The 15,055-nt window shown below is 31.9% G+C and overlaps 1 protein-coding gene across 4 annotated transcripts; it reads left to right on the plus strand.

The window, feature by feature from the left end:
* Window positions 1-8,615: 8,615 nt before the first annotated feature.
* Window positions 8,616-14,346, plus strand: LOC8278506 (probable transcription factor KAN2). 4 transcript variants are annotated; one of them, XR_007216102.1, is made up of 7 exons: window positions 8,618-9,746; window positions 9,926-10,002; window positions 11,059-11,104; window positions 11,291-11,450; window positions 12,693-12,753; window positions 13,654-13,846; window positions 13,885-14,346. XR_007216102.1 is itself a non-coding variant. In XM_048374881.1 (6 exons), exons 1-6 carry the CDS (start codon window positions 9,074-9,076, stop codon window positions 13,774-13,776), a joined length of 1,137 nt encoding a protein of 378 aa, XP_048230838.1. In that variant the 5' UTR covers window positions 8,616-9,073; the 3' UTR covers window positions 13,777-14,346. The 4 variants fall into 4 exon arrangements, 3 of the variants coding, with proteins under 3 accessions (XP_048230838.1, XP_048230836.1, XP_048230839.1); XM_048374881.1 differs by having other exon boundaries at window positions 8,616-9,746; window positions 12,696-12,753; window positions 13,654-14,346; XM_048374879.1 differs by having other exon boundaries at window positions 13,654-14,346.
* The last annotated feature ends 709 nt before the right edge of the window (window positions 14,347-15,055 follow it).

Genomic DNA, 15,055 nt, shown 5'->3' on the forward strand with positions numbered 1-15,055 from the left:
TAAGCATTTACAGGAAAATAATGAAGACTAGTTTAGAATACAAAACTTGACATTAATAGCAGACGTTTTTATCTTGTAAGATTGGCATTTGTGGTAACTTTCATTATTTCTTTTTGAGTGTTCTAATACTTATGCTTATAATGGTTTTGGTGGTTGACCGAAGTCGAGCTAAATTATTATCATTTACTAAAATGCTCTTTAATATAGATCACTCTAATAGAAGGCAAAAAAAGCCATGAACTTCGTATATATTATACTTCAATCGAAATACATATAAGAATTGGCTACTCAGACAATTGAACTTTAATTACAGAGCTAATGTGACTGATCTTCTAATAAGGGAAGGTTTGGTGGAATTTGAAAAATAAAAGCTAATGTACTGTTTGAATGGAAACCGAGATACTGAAAATTTAAGGAAATAAAGCTGCTAATATATGGCATAGAGTTTGTGGTCGTTGATGGGTCTGTTTGATCGGCGTATTGGGCATCTCTCCTTCTGCCATTTGTATAAAGAGATTAGGGAATACAATATAACCGTTGTTGTTATGCCTATATTATTATATTCTTTGCAGTAACTTCCATGTTCATTAAACCTCCTACATGGCTGATTCAATTTTCATGGTGGGCTTTCCTTACAATTTAAAACTTGGGGTCAAGCAGTTAAAAAATAATAAAAATATTAAAATTATGGTGCTAGAAATTTTTTTATTGTGTTAAAATATGAAAAATACGGTTTTGATTTTTTTATTATTTTTTGGTAAAATAATTGAAAAAGAACCACAATGTATTTTTAAAAAAATTTAAAAATAATTTTTTTTAAAATTTACACAATAAAAATAATATTTTTTATTAATTTTAAAAAACATTTCTAAAAAGTTTCCTAAACAATCTCTTTCCTTCGATTACGATTTATAAAGGATGGAGCGGAGCTGCCATACAACAACTTAAAATAAGACAAACTGATATTGAAAAAATCGATTGCCAAATCTTTCAGGAAAACAATACATAGACATTATGAGATTATAGGCTAATAGAGAATATGAAAGTTTAATGCTTAAATTGATCTCATCATATTTGCTGCGTATTAATTAATATAATAATAGTAACTTTAATCTTTGGTCCGATATAAAATGACCTATATATTTAGCCATTTTAAAAACACATAATTATACTTCAAATATAGATAAGAGCTTATTTATAGCTTTTGCTTTAACTATTGTCATTTTAAAATTTTAAGTCTTTCCATTTTGTTTTAGATTTTTGTGAAACAAATGGTTGGACGTGATGTATAAACCACTATAAATAGTGGGATCGATTTGGTATTAGGCTGGGGCCCGAAAAGCAACCACGAGATGGAGCTGTTCTCAGAAAAACAGAAAAAGAAAAAAAAAAAAAAATCAGATCAGAAGTCTAAGCAGAATTAACTTTGTTGATCCACGAGTTTCTTTATTATTCAATAGCATAACAAATGTCCAACGTTCTGTTATTATGAATCGTATAGCAAATCCTATCTTACAAAAACACAGGATAAAGGGAAAAAATAAAAAAAAGAGTCTATTCATGTCAATACTGCATCCTAACGACTGGACATAGGACCCTATATCACCATAAATGCCTACTTGCTGCTTGTGCATGTTCATAATTTAGCAGCAAAAGGCCCATACAAGTCCCACACTATCTCACAAGCAGAGGGAAAATACTAATTTTGTGCATACAAAGAAACAATTCAAATGTAAGATTGCTAAAATTTACACGGTAGCCTTGCTTCACTGAGGATTCAAGGATCTGGGTTCGATTCCTAGAAAACAATTTCTTGAAATTTATATTAAGAAAACTCGGGCCATTGTTTATATTAAAAAAAGTTGGTATAAAATATTGCCAGTTGCATCCTCTCTTGTTTTTAGTTGATAATTATATAGATTCATTTTTCTGTCAAGCACCATAATTTGGATAACCTTCATAACAAATTCTCTTCTTAATACCAATAGAAATTGCTAAATCTTACCCGTATCCCTCTTCTCAACATTTATCTTTCTGGAAAAAGAAAGAAAATCAGATCAATGGGATTCAGCTGCGGACCTCTTCGGAAATGCTGCGATGTTCCTTGAGAATAACGCGATCAAGTGGTCACTGGATACAGTGAGCTGGGCCTGTTTATATATGGGCTTTAAGGCCGATGTCCAACCCAACTTGGAATCAGGGTTGTGTTCCAAATAAAACAATAAAAAAAATAAAAATCAGTAAAAACTGGAATTTTAAAAAGAAAATGAAGATTATATATTTGAAATATAAATTTAGTAAAAGAACTAAAGAAAAAAGAGAGGCATCTATGATATATATTTCCAAAAGGACTAAGTGGGTTTGTCATACTCAGATCACATCCTAATCAAATGATAATTTATTCTTTAATCTCTCTCCTCTCTTTTATTGACCAATCCATAAAAATGTTTAAGACTTTGTAGAAGAAGACGTATGGCTAAACCCATATCCGGGCTCCTAAATATTATGTGCTTTTACAATTGCATCCTTTAAACTTCATTTTAGTTTAATTGCTTATTCCAACTTTCAATTTTATTTTAATGTTTAAGTGTGTTGTTAGCAGTCATCATGTGCATGCTTACTGCTGCTTTTTAAAGACGTGTTGTGATCTATAAACAGATTAATTGTTGTTATAATAGTTCTATCCCCTTCCACCAATTAGAGAAAAAATTTATTTAAATATTATTTCCTCGATGACACAATATCTTTCTTCCCCCTAATTAAATGTGGAAATCAATTAATAAATTGATAGTTGATTTAGTTTCAATGAACTGTTGATTATATTAATTTTATTTTAGAGTTTTTTCTCATTAACTGATAGTTCATTTGATTTTTTTATTTGAATACTATTATTTTTATTAAAATTTATTAATAATAACTTATTTTAAATTGATCTCATATAATTAATTTTTATATTTTAAAATAAATAATTATTATTTTAAATTTTTCTTAATAGTTAAATAATTATAATATTTAAGATTATGACTTTTGATATTAGAAATTTTTATTAGTAAAATTTAAATATTAATTTCTATTTTTAAAATAATTTTTATAAATATTGTTAATAATAAATATAATTGAGCTAAAGAAAACTAACTATAAATTTTTTAATTATTATAAGTTATTTTTATTAATTTGTATCATTAAATACAATATAATATATTTAGCGATAAATTATATCTTTAATGGTCATTTAACATACTAATAGCAACCGATAATAAAATTCTACCAAAAAGTTTAATTTATCAGCCATCAGCTACCAACTACTGGTTGCATTGATCAGTTGAACCAAACAGCTACTGCCTTAAAATCATTAATCTAACTTATTTTCTTTCTTTTTTAATTCAAATACCGTCCGACTTAGCTACCCTCCAGAATATATTTTAAAACAAGCAATTATGCAATTATACATGAAACATAATAACCCATCAAAGCATATAATTACCATTCAACCTTCACAATTACGCATAGGAAAGGCTGTCATGACTAAGTCATCCTTGATTGCAGAAGACACAACCGATCAGATTAAGATCAAAGCCGAATGGCTATGGATGAATCCTAGACCTTCCAGATTACTTACTAATTGTTCAAATCAAAATCACAAAAGGACAGCCATGCAATTTCTTTTTTGGTTAATACCCTTAAAAGCTGAGTATAATCATATGCGTCGCTTATTTGCTTTCTTAAACATTTCCTCACTCATCTATCACACTTCTTGGTTAGAATCAGCTGTATCAAGCCAAATGAGTATGCATGATTTATCGTGAAATAAGGCTCACAAGTAAATGCAATTAATAGAAATACCTTGTGCATAAAAAGAAGAAGTTAAACAAAACATTATTGTTGTCAGAACCAAAATTGAACTTGTTTAAAGGCTCGTGCAAAGCCTAATAATATCTTATATTCAAAAGAGTTTGACGTGCAGGAGCTTCATTTCCAAGGTTCGTCTTACTGAATAGATCTTCTATACCCATGTCTTCTCGAGCCTTAATGAATTACTTTCCACCATTGCAGAAGTCTTACAACATGATAATATAATAATTTTTTTCTAAAAGAGGAGTTTTCCCATTGGATCATGGTAAATTTACGAAAAGCTTTAAAGGGTTTCTTCTTCTTTTTTTGTTTTGTTTTGTTACTTTAAGTTAATAAAATGAATGCGGGGACCTGGATTGTCTAGAAAGAAAGCCAATAAAATGGGTGACCGAGAGGGAGGGAAAGAAAAGCTAGCAAAGGTACAATGACAAAGGAATGCTCAAAAAATCATTCTTAGGCAAGGGTTAAAGATACTAAAAGCTCTGCATCATCTTTCTATATGAATGCGCCCCAAAAATAAGCGAATCTGCTTTTTCCATGAAGAGCGATGAAAAAAAAAAGACAGTATAAAAGCAATCACGATTTCTCTTATATTTTGTCCTTTTAAGTTATATTTGATTTACATATCCATACTGAATATATCAAGAAGTTCAAGTTTATCTGAGTTGCTATTAGGGATTTTGGGGAGATGACATTAGTTTAATACATCTGATTTTAGTTCTACTGTTCTAGAATTCACAGAAATTCTTGTGTACTTTTAATCAGATTTTACAATATATTTTTCTCAAGGCTGGTGAGATCTAAATCCTGAAACATATTTCTAAGTGGTCTCCCCTCATCACTAGACTAAGGCGCTAGATAATTAAAGTTCACAATGTTAATTGACTAGACTGTGACCAGTTGTTTCTAATCATCTCAAAATCAATGTCAATTTGTCACCTAACATGTCCACACATTTTATGGGAAGAAGAAGAATAATGATAACAACAAATCTTTAAAACAAATATGTTATCAATCAAATGTGAGACATTAATTAATCAACATATACAAAAGGAAAGAAACCCTACCCCGCAAATTTCCAAGAAAGTCAAAAGGTTAGAACAACTTTTGCTTGATTATTGGAAGTAGTAACTAGTTCATCCCATTAATTAGCAGAATGATTAATGGACAAAGCACAGGTGATTATACCGACAAAAGGATGTGAAGTTTAAAAGGACCAACTTGCACATCCCTTTGTACAATCATATTTGACAAATGTATGTTATTGCAGGCTTCTAGCTGCTCTTCTTTCAATTTATCATGTTCATGAATGACGTATCTCACCATTCACAAATTGAACAAAAGGATAAACAAAGATTAGATATTAAATACTGATTAATGAGAATTGAATTGACATTAGACTGAAACAGTGGAGGAATTACTATGCTCATTAATTAATTTGAAAAAAGAATAAACAAATCTTTGATTTGACTTTAAGATTATATATATATTGATTAGAAGGTCATCATTACAACTAATATTATGATTGGGTTATAACTGAGAATTTAGATTTAAGTGTACTGATAATTTTCAGTTAGTTTGATTTGGAATATTTTAGAAAATTCTGTGTACTTTATTTTAATTTTAAAATATTTCATTTTCGAAATTTTTAATATTCCTTTGGTTTAGGAAAACTCAAGAGTCTAATTAACACAATTATTTTGTCTAAACACAAGACAGACATTACAAAAACTAGAAAATGGACGAAGCTAATAGCGATTGGGTTATATAAGATTAAATCCTTAGTTGGAAGTTATTAATTCCTTTTACATTTATGTAGTAGCATAGATGTGATTGTTTATAGCCATTATCCTTTTCTCTTTTCCTTCTCAATGTAAAGCACAAAGACATACAGAGAAGAAGTTTTCATTTTATTTTAATTTAGGAGAAGGGAAGCCTGAGTTAAACTTTGCAGCAGGAAAGACTTGAACCCGAGTCCGCATGCCTCACAGGACCCTATGTTAGAAAATTATATATTTGGTATTCTTGATACGTTGGCAGTTCATAAGGTGTCAGGTATTAGAAGTTTGATGATAGAATGTATACAAATAAATAATTTTAAATCTTAAAAAGTAAAATGTAGGTTACGGAGATGGTCCGGGTATATCCAGATTAATAAATAGTTATTGGTAAAGTCTTCTGGAAATATTAACTTTGAGATTTGGTGTTATATATTTAGCATTTAATTTTCATTTTGGTCATTTTAGCTGATATATCGAAAAATACTTACCTGGATTTCAACTAAAACTTCTGTAATCATCTAATAAAATGCACTTGTTAAATGTTGCTATGCTAGCAAAACAGAGCTGGAGATTGTAGATAAGCTAGAAGCGTGATGGACAGAAATTATTCTAGGAATTTACTTTCTTGATTAATGGTAGTTTCTTGGAGGCATGTCAATGGCCTGAAGTAATATACCGAAGGTAATGGGGTTATTGGTTATCCCTTCAAGGGCTCAGGTGGAAGTGTGGAATGATGCATGAATGCCTATCCTGCAGGGTGTTCAAATGAGATATAAATGTCCTGGACGAGCTCAAAATACATGGTAGTGACAGACCTTATTCAAAATAACTGGGTATATTGGAACAAGGAGGAGTTGTCAAGAATGTTCGATGTAAAGGTATGTGGAGACATTGAGCAGCAGATTCCTGTGAGTAATATTTGGGAGCTAGAGGTAAAAGAGTGTGGCACTATTGCTCTGTCAAATCAGGATATATATATATATAGTGTTGAAATAAGAGAGGAATGATGATCTGATCTCAAGTGAAGAAGAGCCTCGGGTTCTGTCTCGCTTGATGTTAATTTTGGAAGGCAATTTATTTGGCGTTGTGGAAAAAAAAAGGGAAAAAAGTACCTTAGCTACTAAATCAAACCTGTAACGTAGAAGACGCAACTCAAGTCCTTTTTGTCCTTACTGTGGAAATAAGGAAGAAACTTTAGAACATTTATTATTCTTTTGTAACAAGGATAAGGTTGATTCTATTTGCCAGTAGCTTAGGTTATATCGTAGAAGGTAGAGGGGCTTTAGGTCTTTCAGAGAGAAACTGGTTGTTGGAGACTTTGAAGGAGAAACCGGATGACATGGAAGCAAAGAAATAAGAATGGAAAGGCAAGAGGAAGACCCAACAAGGAGAGGAAGATCAGCAGCAGCATGCATGAAGATGTGTTTATTTAAAGAGCAGATAAGTGAGGATAGTACGTATATGATAGAAATAGGCGGCTGCAGATGTGTCCGAGCCCAGTGGATGTATATGCAGCGGTGAATGTGCATGAGGGGTTTCTATATATTCAGAAATGATCGAGGCAAGTGGTTCAAATGCAGTTCAGGCCATGTTAGTGAGGAAATTTCTTTAACAGAGGCAGTTGGGTTTGCGATTTACTGATGTTATATTTGAATTAGAGTCCTCTCTACTTACAGCTTATTATGCTTACTACTGCGATAAGATATCAACTCTTTTACAAAGGAGTTGGTTAACAGATTATGAAGTCAATATTCGGTTTAGAAGTTTTGTAGTTTATATCAAAAAATAACAAATAGTAATTTATTTTAAATTAATTTTATATAATTAGTATTTTATAATTTATAATAATAAATAATTATTGTTTTATATTTCTTTTACCAACTTTGCATCAATTAAATTAGTATTATAAAATAAATTATATATAATAATAAATTATATCCTTAATTATTATTTAATTTACTAATAATAATTACTAATAAAATTTTATTAAACAATTTAATTTATCAATTATTACTGATTGCTATCAGCCGAATTAAACATATTAGTAATTCTAAATATTTACATATCTAATGTAGCTGATTGGTTATTCAAAGATAATTTTTGTTTTATTTTTAGTAGTGTCAATCTTAGTTAGATTACATGTAAATTATATATTTCACTGGAAAAAGATGTATCTTTCTCTACTGCAGTAATTAAGTTTTCCGTTGATGATAAGAAAGGGGAAAAAATAAAGAAAAAAAGATGCCCTTCATTTCTTTGGCAATTGATTTAAAGATATAAACTTTAGTTATCTGAAACACAAAAATGGGCAATGATCAGTGTGTCGTATTTGATTACAGGAGTACCATAAAACTGACAAGACATATTTACCACTACAATGTCATCTTTACTGCGTGTATTTTGGAAGGTAAATTTGACTCTTACCCCCCCAGCCTAATTTTGGAAAACCATCCATGTAACCTTACCAAGGAAAAAAGAAAAGATAAAATAAAAAGGACTTTTCAAGTTTTAAAAACTTCTCACGAGATAATGATTTATGGAGTCAAAAGTTAAACAGAAAGAATATTGTCATTTATGATGTGAGAAATAGGGTTTCCATCATGATCGCAATGAGTGGTTGTAATTGGAAATTAAAGAAAACCCTAATGCAATCATGTGGATATGTATAACCTAGAAAAATTGTTTTATATTTAGGGTTATGTTAAAAAGAAGAAATAAAGATAAGGAAAAAAAGAAAAAAGAAAAAAGGTGACACTTGGGTCTAAAAGGAAGAGAGTAGTGTTGTGGGTTAAGAAAGGGGAGTATTTATATGAGTTTTTTGAGAGACAAATGCACACGTTAAAGTTTACACTAAAATCTCCCTTTTCTTCTCCATACAAAAGAAAACTATAAGGGTTAAAAAAGAGGCTAGTAATAAAAGGGAATCAAACAAAGTCCTAAATTTATTTACTTTCTTTTCTTTTCTTTTCCCAAACTTTCTCACCTTAGTACTGCCCTACACAACCCTCCCCACGTCCACAAAACAAACACCTTTCTCTCTCTCTCTCTCTCCTCTCGTAGTCTCTCAAGTGTCATTTTCTCACATATACTTCACACAAAAGAAACAGCCATTCACTTCATACCTTGTCATTTCTCTCTCTCTCTCTCCACTCAATCTCAAATCTCTGCAACTACTCCTCTTAAATTGATCCAAAGCCCATTCCTAAAGAAAACCCAGAAATCTAATTACCTGAAACTTTCTAAACCCTTTTGTACAAGTCATCCATATTCTTTAATCCATAGAACCCTTGACCCACTTCATCATTTTTCTTGCTCCCTGACTTTAAATATACTCTTGTTGCCCTATCTCAAGGAAAAACAGTAGCAAGAACAAAAGATTAGAGTTAGAGATAAGAAGACCTAATCAACTAGAAGGGTTTTCTTTTTCCAGTTACTTAGTGATGGAACTGTTCCCTGCACAGCCTGATTTATCTCTTCAAATTAGCCCACCAAACAGTAAACCCACATCAACATGGAGAAGAACAGAAGAAGAAATAGATTTGGGATTTTGGAAGAGAGCTTTGGACTCAAGAGCAAGACCCGATAGTAGCTGTTTTGAGCTTTCTTTATCAAATCCAAGGATTTCAGAGTCCTCTAAACATTTTCACCTTCTTCAAAATAGTAACAATTATAATGGTACCAATCTCTTTAATTCCTTCCAACAAAACCAGTATCCACATCACCAACAGCCAAAAAGCCACCTTCTTCATCAACATAGTCCCCACTTTCAGCAACAGCAGCACCACCAACAACAACAGCCAGGGCTAAGCCAAGACCTTGGTTTCTTGAGACCCATTAGAGGGATTCCCGTATACCAAAACCCACCTACTACTCCTCCTTTTCCATTCTCTCATCCACAAACTTTAGATAATAGTTGTTCGCAAACTTCTTCTTTGGCTACTAATAACTCGACCACCACAAACATAGGCCACTTTCAGTCTCAAGGATTGATGAGATCAAGGTTGATGTCAAGGTTTCCAGCTAAAAGAAGCATGAGAGCACCAAGGATGCGGTGGACTACTACTCTTCATGCTCGTTTTGTTCATGCTGTTGAGCTATTAGGCGGCCATGAAAGTATGCTGCCTTCATTCTTTTTTGGCCTTACTTTATAGCTTTTCCTTCATCTTTACAGATATTCTTACCCTCTTGTTTTTGCAGCAATGTTACCTTATCGTTTTTGATAATATATAAAAGTAAACATTTATGTAAAAGAAATTGACCCTTCTTCTTCTTCTTCTTCTTATGGGGTTTAGGAGCTACACCCAAGTCAGTTCTTGAGCTCATGGATGTGAAAGATCTCACCTTGGCGCATGTTAAATCTCATTTACAGGTAAAAAGTGTAGTATCTTTTCTATCAATCTCGACTGGGTATTTTCTATACTTAATGAGGTGATTATTTGTTTTTGCTTTTGTTTTTTCTTTCTCTCTTAGTTTTAATTAAAGCAATGTGGTCAAATTCTGGCATTTTTGGTCTTGTTTTTGTTATGTTATCTACTTTCTACCAAAATAAATCCTTTGTGCTACAGTGTTAAATTGGTGCTGCTGAAAGAGTTAATGGTACTTTGTAAGCAGAAATTACATTTTATTAGCCTACATTACTGGAAGGAAGGTATTAATATATAAATTACAAATACCAATGTTTCCCTGCAGAGGGTCTCTCAAATCCTTAGCACTTCTTTTTCTACTAGATCTGATGGTGCTGCTAGCTAATAAACAGCTTTTTGCTTGGAAGAACGAACCAGACCAGAGTAAATATCAATAACACACAACTACAGACAGACACCAGAGAGAGAAAGAGAGAGAGAGAGAGAGAGAGAGAGAGAGTGTGTGTGTGTGTGTGTGTGAAAAAGAAAGTATTATCGATTTCAGAAATCAAGTAAGACAAAGCCCAAGGAATTCAAAATAGATATCAGTCATAGCCAAGCCAAGACAAGTTTACACTCAGTCCAATTATTTTTCTTATAATAACATTTTCTCTTACACCAAAGGTGGAAGAAAAAAAAGATTTAAAAAGCAAGTACAAAACACCATCATTTCTCAATGATATCTTTCTCAGTTGGGTTTACCAACCACATTTTCTTTTTTAACCATGGTAATACCTGTACCAGTTTAACCCTAGTTAGATCGAATACTTTTTTTTTTTACATGCACATATGTCAATTATTTATTTATGCATTTATTTTAGCATAAATGCTTCTGTTCGTAGTTACATATATAGCTCAACTTTTAACAGTTCGTACTCGCATTGCATCAGACCATCTCTGCATTATCCTGAATAGTAGTACATTGGTCTTTCTTTACCTGTTTTTACCCTTGTATTGCATAATGTTGTCTTCTTTTTCTATTATACCCTAAGCTTAATGTGTTACTAATTAACAATTTGCAGATGTATCGAACTGTAAAGACAACCGATAGAGCAGCAGCTTCTTCAGGTATATCGTAATGGATGGTGCTCTTTACTTCTCACTATATGTCTTTGTTTCAGTCATTGACATATAAGATATGTGAGATTTATGTTTATGAAGAAGATTAATTATGTGCGTTATAGTACTGCTACTAATGTCGGGTTTTATTTCGTCAATTTATTTGAATTTCCTTTTCTTTTTTCCTATGGACAGGACAATCAGATATATTTGATAATGGATCATCTGGAGATACGTCTGAAGATTTGATGTTTGAGATTCAAAACTCAAGGAGGTCTGATATATCAATGCAGCAGGGAAGACCGAACGGTCACCACGACAAGGATTATCAAGGTCTCTGGAGCAATTCATCCAGGTGAGCTTTTGGTACAACTTTTGCATGTTAATTTACGATGGAGAATAAAGGACGATGGCAAAGAAAAGATGGATATAATCTGCAACAGATCATAAGATGTATGTGGCTAACATATATATATATATATATGTATATATGCTGCTAGAGTTGTCTCTATGGCAGCAAGCTTTAGTTTTAACTCATGTAGGAGACCAACTATGCAAGCCCAAGAGAATATAGATATTTCTTTATTTCATAATCATCTTGTCATTTAGGCACTAAAGCCAATCACATTTGAACTTCAAGCATTTTTTATTTCTGAAGAAAAGTGTTGTGCTTAGGAATACTTGCAATGCGTGTTCTAAGGACAAAATAGAAGACAGTGCATGATGACATATAATTGCTAATGTTTATCCTTCATGTTATAGATTTTCTTTTCTCTTCCTTGTTTCCCTTTTTCAAATATTGCCTACCATTAAAGTCTTTGGGCTTCGTGCATTACTATATATTATTGATTTTTGCTGTAAAATTAAAGCATGTTGTTGGATTTAATTAATTAAAAAGCCAAAACAAACTTAATTGGGTTCTTTTTTCTTCCTTTTTTTTTTCTGTTTTTCTGGAGAGGGTAATGATGTTCTATCTTATGGATAATAGACTATCCCTCTTTCTGCCCACAAATCCACCACCATACAAACACAGTTACATGCAAGAAACCACAAAAAGAGGATAGAAGGAAATGATTTCACTGATTTTGTTCTGTCTGTCGACGACCATGAAGACTGAAACTCCATGATGGGGTAATTATACTCTTCTTCTAGTTGTGGGTGAAAAAGGAAGTGAAAGAAAAGAAATCACTCACTCTCTCCTCCTACCATTCCAAGAATCCTACCTAAAAAAAATGGAGATATCTCTTTCCTTTGGATTTTGTGGGCTCAGAGTTAGAGCTATTCAAAGGGGTCCTACATTGGGAAACTTAGTGGCAAAGCTATAACCCTTGTGATGGACCCATTAGTGGAAATCTTGGTGCCAAAGCTATATGCTCTTTGAAACTTCCTTGTAATCTGTTGTTCATGGTAATGGGCTGTCACATGGGATGAGTTCAACTTTATTTTCAATCAGAGCATATAGATTAAATTAAAAATGTAAAGTGAATAGAGAACTATAAACAAGACAGTAAAAGATAGCTTTCTTTTCTCAGTTTGCTTTTTCTTTGCATGGCTTCCACTGATAGGAAATATTCTGTCAATCTATTGGTCTTTATAGCAGGGAAGCTTGGTTGCATGTGAAATCAAAGGATTCTTGTGGAAACTTAACATCTCTTGAGGTACCTTAAATCTTATTATCTTTTGTTTCCCAAATTGACCTCTCCTCCTATTTGAGAAAAGATAATAAAAAAGAAATTATTCTACATCCATACAGATTTTGTTGGAATGATGTAAAAAGAAAAAAAAGAAGTAGATGCCTTATTTTTCTTTCTTCTTTAAGTCATGCAAATTAGAAAGAAACAAGAAAGGCAGAGTCCTTTCAAAAGCTTGTTTAGGTCATTCATAAATACAAGGGTCAGTTTTGTAATTTACAGGGTCATAAGGGAATGGAGAAAAGTGTTCTTTTGATGTTGAAAGTTCAAGCTTTTTAGCCCCAGCAATTATTTCTCTCTTATTTGAATTTTTCCTTAAGAATAATGGGTTGAACTGCACCCTACCAGCACCTAAAAACCTCAGCTCTCCTTGCCTTGAGTCATGAAGCCCATTTTTTGTTTGACCTTTACAAATGGTTCAGGTCAATAAGTTAGCAGTAGCAGCAGCTATAGGGTCAAATATATAATAATACAGTAATCTACTCGCATAATGATGCTAATTACTTGATGTATTAATTATTATAGTTTAGGGAGTAGTTATTGAAAGCAGCAGAACACTTTAGCAGGCTTTCAAAATGTACTCTATTCTAGCTGTAGCAGTGTTTCTTTGTTTCTTTTGTTCACATTTCCTTGATAAATATTCTATTCTATCACTCCTCTAGCTAGTCAAAATGTCCTTTTAGATTCCTACCTTCACACACTTCCCTTGTGCTCTCTCTACTACTATTCTGCAGCTATCTCCTGAATCCTGGTGATGATCATTTATTGCATATCTGCACCTTCTTCTTCTTTTGAATTCTATTTTTCTTTTTCTTTATTCTATATCATATATATAATGATCACTCAATTATTTATGTTTTTTAACAGAAGGACATGGATCCAAAGTGCCTAAGCAGCTATGAAAAAATGTCAGATGTAAGCTCATCAATTGTATCAGGAACTAGCCCAAAGAAGCCTAACTTGGAGTTCACATTGGGCAGGTCACACTGATAAAATTTAATAAATATATATATGATAATATTATTTATATATATTCAACTGTGTAGATGATTATATATATATATATATATATATATATATATATATATATATATATATATATATATATATATATATATCTGATGAAGAAAGGGCATAGCATTAGCTAGCTGATGAAGAGAATCAGGTGCCCAGCTGAGAAAATCAGAGAGAAAAAGAAAGGAAAAGAAAACAAAAGAAAAAAGAGAGAAAAAGAGAAAGAGAAAGAGAGCTAAAGAAAGACAAGGAGACAAGAAAGACAGAAAGCAACAAAAGGAGAAATAGTGGAAAAAGCATGTCTTTCCTGTCAAGCTTGTTGAGATCCAAATCAACATATTATATTCCTACGTAAATATGAAATCTAATTGATTTTGTATGCTGTGTACTATTCAGAGAAAGAAAAAGAAAGAGAGAGAGAGAAAGAAGGAAAACAAAAAATAGAGAGAGAGAGAGAGAGAGAGAGAGAGAGAGAGAGAAGTGATCCTTGGTAACTGTAATGGAGCACTTTTACATTTATAAGATTATTTTTGTAATTTTACCAAAGGAGTTGGGAGGCACTCTTTCTATATTAATTCCAAGAAATTCTCACATTCTTTTTAACACTTTATCAACCAAGAAAGCAAAGGAAAGAAAAGGGGAAGATAGAAAAGCAAAGCCTTTCAGAATATGAGCTTGGAAATAAAGACATGAGATAATTGGTATAGCACTAATTACCAAGAAGGAAAGTGACTTCTTCTTTTTGTTATATACATATTCTTTTATAAGAAAAAGAATAAGGAAACTTTGGTTCAAATTAAAATTAGTTAACTTGTTGTTAAGTATTAACAAGCTTTTTTTTTTCTGAAAAGCAAAAAAAGAAAAAAAAAAAAAAGAAGTACCCTTTTGTGAAAAGCACAAAAGCTCAACACATGCATGGTGATATGTTCAGTTTCTGCATCAGATAATGCCGAAATTCTAAACCTTTGATGTCATTCTAAGAACATGCACATTATTATTATTATTATTATTATTCTTTGTAATGATTAACTTTATCATCTGCACCTTAAAATTTATTTAGTATTTGGATAAAGCTTGGCCTGCCATATTTTAGCTTTACAAAAAGAAGATTTCATCTCTCAATTTGTACCCATATTTCAAGGGAGGGAAGCTTCTCTGAAAGTCCCATTACCAACAGTGACACCCTAATTTTCAACAGGCAAACCTTATTTTTGAACTGCTAATCCTTCTATTCTGGAATTATCGACTTTATTTC

This window comes from Ricinus communis, chromosome 5, assembly GCF_019578655.1.
Source record: "Ricinus communis isolate WT05 ecotype wild-type chromosome 5, ASM1957865v1, whole genome shotgun sequence".
In the NCBI taxonomy this organism is placed as follows: Eukaryota; Viridiplantae; Streptophyta; class Magnoliopsida; order Malpighiales; family Euphorbiaceae; genus Ricinus; species Ricinus communis.

Bases quoted from the DNA above. Each gene is read 5' to 3' on its own strand.
- LOC8278506 (XM_048374879.1), top strand. From the start codon at position 9,074: ATGGAACTGTTCCCTGCACAGCCTGATTTATCTCTTCAAATTAGCCCA. The intron at 9,747-9,925 runs GTATGCTGCCTT...TATGGGGTTTAG, and splicing joins GCTATTAGGCGGCCATGAAA to GAGCTACACCCAAGTCAGTT. The intron at 11,105-11,290 runs GTATATCGTAAT...TCCTATGGACAG, and splicing joins TAGAGCAGCAGCTTCTTCAG to GACAATCAGATATATTTGAT.